At 37.4% G+C, this 5,924-nt stretch overlaps 1 protein-coding gene across 5 annotated transcripts in view; it reads right to left on the reverse strand.

Annotated features, from left to right (window-relative positions):
* The window catches only part of SREK1 (splicing regulatory glutamic acid and lysine rich protein 1), a 41,273-nt gene that overhangs the window by 11,730 nt on the left and 23,619 nt on the right, over positions 1-5,924 (reverse strand). For all 5 annotated transcript variants that reach the window (XM_045285299.1, XM_030888915.2, XM_004703563.2 and 2 more), the window contains exons 8-9: positions 921-1,040; positions 225-557 (exon numbers count right to left, since the gene is read on the reverse strand). In XM_045285299.1, coding sequence (XP_045141234.1) covers positions 225-557; positions 921-1,040 — 453 coding nt within the window. The remainder of the gene's footprint in view (positions 1-224; positions 558-920; positions 1,041-5,924) is intronic.

Here is a 5,924-nt window from a genome sequence, read left to right on the forward strand (position 1 = left end):
GAGGGGTTCCGTGAGGGGGTAGACGATGTCAAAGAGATCATGTAGAAAAAGAATGTTTGGAAACTGCCTGTGGTAGCAATTGGACAATTCTACTTGACATGATTGAAATATGGAATGATAGGAATTAAATCCCAACAATAATTTTTTTTAAAGTCGAAAAGAAAATATATGCTTTTCTTTGCCATCAGTAAAAGCACCGATAAATATGTTAAACAGTAGCAAACCTGCTGGAACTACGAGATCTTCTGGATGGATTATAACTTCTGGGTGGTGTTCTGGATTTTTTATCCTTCTTTTTTTTCTCATCTACCTCTTTGGACTTGTCCTTTTCGCGGTCCTTGTCCTTGTCCTGTTCTTTTTCTTTCTCTTTGTCTCGCTCCTTTTCACGCTCTTTATCCCGCTCTCTCTCCCGGTCCTTCTCTTTGTTTCTGCCCCGGTCCTTGTCTTTGTCCCGCTCCTTCTCCCTCTCTCTCTCTTTTTCCCTTTCCTTTTCTCTATCTTTTTCTTTCACTCTTTCCTTTTCCTTCATCTTTTCTCGAGTGTCTTTTTTCTTGTCCCTTTAAAAGCAAACAAAAAAAAGTAAATTCACACCCAAAATCATTCTACTCTGCCAACCCCTCAAAAAAGATCCTACTCTTTCCAATACAAAGCAATTTCCAAGGCTACAAACTTCATATGCCCGCTTCTACAGCACTCGTGTGTCCAGGAAGCTACAGAATGGCACAATGAACTGCTTGACTCGAGTAGGTCTGAAGCCTCTTGAGTGATCAACAATCAGATTCATATCGGCAATCAATATTAATTCTAGATTACCAAAACAATGAGAAAGCTTTATTTCTCTCCTTAGAATACTAAACAACAATGGATTTTTTTAACAAATAAAGCCAACAAAGAGTTATCCTTAATTCCCTCAACCTCACCGTGAACGTGAGCGACTCCTCGACTTCCGCCTTTCCCTTGACTTAGAGCGTTTTTTATGTGGGCTCTTAGATCTACGCCTGTCTTTCTGTCTTGACCGAGATCGATTGTGGGATCTACTCCTAAAGGAAAACAAGTTGTTAGAATATAAAAATTTATTCTTAGAACTAAAACAAAGACGTCTTTCAAATATAAATTTTAAAACACAACTCAATAGCATTTATCAATATTTAAAACCCCTCTATTATATGACATTAGTTAGATAAAATAAAACTTACTTACTGAACCTTAACAGATATTTCATCGTTCAGAACACAAAAATTGAAAAAAGAATTTATTTCATGTTAGACTTAGTATTTCCAGATATGATTTTCTTTTGCTAGTATAAGCAAGCTCAGGTTAGTATAAATCTCTCCACAGTGCTTTTTTCTTATGATAAAACTGTCTCTAACACTACAGGATAAGGTAGGGGGAAAAAAACAACTGTCACTAACTCAAATGAAGAGAACCTGACTTGTATACAGTATGATTGCTTTTGATAATGACTCATCTTGACAGGGATAGTGGTGATATGGTGATAGGACTGTGTGCTACCTGTCATAACAAATACATTAAGAGAATGCATCAGGAAGCATAGTAACTAATGTTAGCACTAGTGACAGGAAAATAAAAATTACTACTTGTGAGTAAAAGCGCTAAGCAAAAACCCAAATGCTGGGTTTGCAAAGCCTTGGTTTTAGAAGTATGAACATAGAGCCGTTAAAGGAAACTTTCAATCTACTGGAATTTTTGAGAAAAAAAATGTTTTCCCATAAATTTGAAGTTCTCTCGCCCTTGAAATTCTTTAGCCCTCTCTTCTTTTGACACTGCAGTGTCTTATAAAGTACTTTTTTTCAAAATGAGGTTTCCTAGAAACTATTACCATATCAATGAAACAGACTATACACATTAGACATACGGGTTTTGGGGTGAGACACACACTGAGCTATGCAAAATGAGACTAGTCAGTTACCTCTCAAAGTCTATGTGTCTTCCAACTATAAAGAGGAGTAAAAACCCATGTCTTCTAGGGCTGTTATGAAGATTAAATTTAATGATATAAAAAAATTGCCTACCAGTCTCTAACACACAGTAAATGCCCAAAACTCTTGATAGTCTCAATACTGTTGTAATTACTAACCAATTATTCTAAGTGTAAATTTCTGAGTGTTTTTCACCAAGAAAGTAAAAAAAACTTATAAAAATTTGCTTTATATAACTAAACAACACGATCATTTCCCCATTTTTTATTATTTAAAGTTTACAGTAAAACTCCTTTTGAGAATTAAGTTTTCACACATTTAAAACTCAAACACATGTAAAAGAAATACAAAATCAAATGCCTATACTTGAGATATTGGGTAATCACAAGACTCTACAATCTGTTGATAAAATACTGTTTCTGAAACACAATTTTGGTGACCCAAGATGTGTTTTCCAAGCATTCATTTTCAACTGAACTGTTCACCTCATATATTACATGGCTTTAAAGGTTTTAGCACCACATTTGTAAGACGTGTTCTGTTGAAAGCTTTATTACTGGTAACCCGAGAGACACGCGGGACAAAGAGGAAAGGTCTCCGCTCCCATCTCCGATCTCGGAAACCTCATAAAGGACCGCTGCATCAGAGGCAACGCAATAGCAGTGGGTTGCGTTAAAGGACACAGGACCAAGCAATAAGAATGAAGGCAAAAACTGCTAAACTTAGAACATTTTTAATCCACTTACAGATATGCACATAAGGGTAATATTCTGAAGTGTCTTTGATCCTATGTACTTTACAAAGTCTTAATATTTCTGATTAACCTTCTTAAAAAACACAAATGAAGTTTTTATTTTCTCTAGGCCAGTAAATTTTGAGCGTAAACAGAGAAGCTCATTTTTTAAATGTAAGGCATAATGATTATTATTATTAATAGTAAAGAAGATGATTCCTGATCATTTAGTCTCCCACTTGACTTACCCTGTGGGTCCTCAGAATTTTAAAGGTAATTTTCCTATTTAATATTGACACTAAGTCTTCTCATGTTTTTTTCTCAGTTGCTAGTAGCCTTCAAGTTTTCTGATTAAAAATGCTATAAGCTACAAGTCAAGAAGAAAACGTACCCAACTAAAGATAAAGCCTACTTATCAGTTCTTCTTTTTGTATAAATTGTAAAATTACATTTTAAAATTAAACTAAATAAAAGCCAAACTTACCAATATGTTGAATCAAGCTTCATTTGTAAACCAGCTGTTTTCCATTAATACATTATAAAAGGTCTTACAGTTCTTATGCTGGTCTGTAAATGCTACTTAACTTAAAATGCAACAATTATAGCACTACCATCTTTTCTAATACTGTCTATGAAAAACACACACAGCTTCCTTCTTCCAACCCTAGCCAAGGCCAGACAAGAAATCTCTTCTCTCTTCTTACTACAGAAGGGGAGGGGATAAGGGGTGAGTGAGTGCAGAAGCTTCGGAGGATGCTGAAAAGGATGAGTCTTCAAAAGCAAAACTTCCTGGCAATTCATACATGTCCGCTACGACTAGTGCTCCAGAGTCTAACTTGAGGGGACCTACTCCCACTGGCAGGAAAGGAAAAGTTAAAAACAAAACAAAAACGCCTCCCTCACTGCTAAGGTCTCCTTCAAAGGGTTCCAAGCCAATTCTTTAAGACAGTGTGTTTTTAGGTAAGAAATTACTTTTTCCCTTTAAAAATAATTTGTCCTTTCTGAATTTATTCATAGACCTAAGTTTCCATAACTTACATAAAAATAACATGATGACCAAAAAAGGATAGTTATTTATACACAAATTCCTTGTAAGATAAGAAACCTGTTGGAAGAAGGGACATATTTTCCACTAGACAGGGTGACAGAATAGTAGTAAGAATCCCCCTTGTTAAAGACAAAAAACAAAGCAGTTCCATGAAGCTTGCCTCCTTCCTCTCACCAGTTTGACGTTATACCCTTTTACAAGAGCCAGTAGCACATACACAATCATTCCTCCTGCTATTTACACAGATCTACTTGAATGTTTGCCTACAAATAAAAAACAACAAATTTCAAGTTTGACTAAAATTCAAATTTGGCTAAAAAAAGCTGCCATCCTCTTTTTAGAAGGGGAAAAAATCCAAATCCACTTAAAGTAAGGAAAACCTTAAAGTAGATGGCGAAATCTCATTTGCTATTAACTTAGAACAACATCGAGAAAGCGACAATGTTGTTATGGCCCTGGAAAAGAACCAACTGGACGGCAGTGAGAACAACAGTGCTAGTACATTAGATCTGAAACACAGATCATGTACTCAGCACAAAATGAGGTTCAAATGCCAGGGAGTCAATTATCTCAGCAATTAAAAGAGTAGGGGTGTCTATCCAGCATGTACATTGCTAGCATGAAAGGGGAAATACTCCAAGAACCCAGCTGGCCTAAAAAAGCGAGTGAGTTACTTAATGTGGCTCTTCTAGCCAATTCCTGTAGCTCCTAACAATCTCTCCATAAATGGGTCTGGGTAAGAAAGTGGGGAAGACACTGACAGGATTCACCTGTGAGTAACTGTTAACTGGATATACGTGGGAGTACCCCAAAAGAACTGATGCTCATTTGTTTTTTTGATATGAGGGGGATAATGCATTTGGATTTCATTCCACCAGGTCAGACTGTTAATCAAACTTTCTATTTAGAGTCTGAAAAGAATGCATAACATGTTGTGTGTGGCAAAAATCAGGCGGGGGACTGGATTTGCTACAACGCACCTGCTAACCCGACCATCTCAGTGTTTTTGTCAAAATTAGCATGCCTCTTTTGCTCCACTCATCTTATTCACTTGACCTTGCTCCATGAGACTTTAATTTCCACAAATGATAAGGGATATGAAAGGACAGCGATTTAACAACTTAGAAGTGAAGAAAATAAGAGAGGTGTTGTCAAGTTATCTGAACAGATGAGTTTTAAAAATTATTCCAAGATTGGAATAACAGATGTCACAAATGTACTAAGTGTAATGGAGAGTACTTTGAAGATGATAAGGTTTGGAAAAAGAAAATTAAATACATAGTTTTGGGGAAAAATTCTGTTGACAGGGTGGGGGGAGTGGTGGGGTGTACCTCCTCATATTCTGCCATCCTGCAGGGTACAGAATGAGCCCTCTGAGAAGCTCAAGGGAGGCTCTCACTACCAGCAAGAGTCAGAAGAGGAGTGTATGCTGTGGACCCAGAAATCCCTGTGCAGCGAACCTCCTTGATCCAGATGACAGTTCGACATCAGAGAAGCAACAGCAAACCAGGAGCCAGACCGAAAAACACAAGCAGTAAAGCAAGAAAGGCTGAGTGCTTCTGGGCAGGAGGTTGGCTTGTGGAGTGAGGTGCCTTTGGGGACTTAATTGGGGGAGCTGGCTTGCTGACCCAAGGAGTGGAGCTGAGTGCCTTCAGGCTGACACTTATTGAAGTGTGTTATCTCAAGGATTTGAGCTGAATGCCTTTTGAGTTGAGGCTTACAGGTATACCCTCTCTGGGCACTTATTAGCTGTCCTGAAAGAACTTTGTAACATATCCTGGCTAAGCAACTGTATCCTGAGTATTTCTCACCTGTATTGCAACCTGTTAACTTCCTTAATAAGACTGTTAAACATGAATATTGTCTCAGTTCAATGTGGCCATTGAAATGAATTACAGAACCTTGATATCAAGTAGAGAATGCTGTTTATGACACAAGTCATTGTTTTTTATTCAAAGAAGTGGTAACTCCCGTGCTCAATATTTTATTTCCTTGATCTTCACCTTCACACCTCCTATCAACCCTTGGAGAAAGGTCTGGTACAACAGTACTCCTGCTGCTTCTCTACCACTTTCCATCTTGTGTCTGCTGCAACGCTAATTCACTTTATTCTTTTTACACAAAACAGCTTTCTTCACTTGGTGCTGGAAATGTCTAACTACAAGACATTTCAGGAAGGTAGTAACACCACATTCCAAAAGAG

The sequence above is a fragment of the Echinops telfairi genome, unplaced genomic scaffold (assembly GCF_000313985.2).
Source record: "Echinops telfairi isolate 266 unplaced genomic scaffold, ASM31398v2 ScPeMD7_7469;HRSCAF=8507_1, whole genome shotgun sequence".
Taxonomy (NCBI): domain Eukaryota; kingdom Metazoa; phylum Chordata; class Mammalia; order Afrosoricida; family Tenrecidae; genus Echinops; species Echinops telfairi.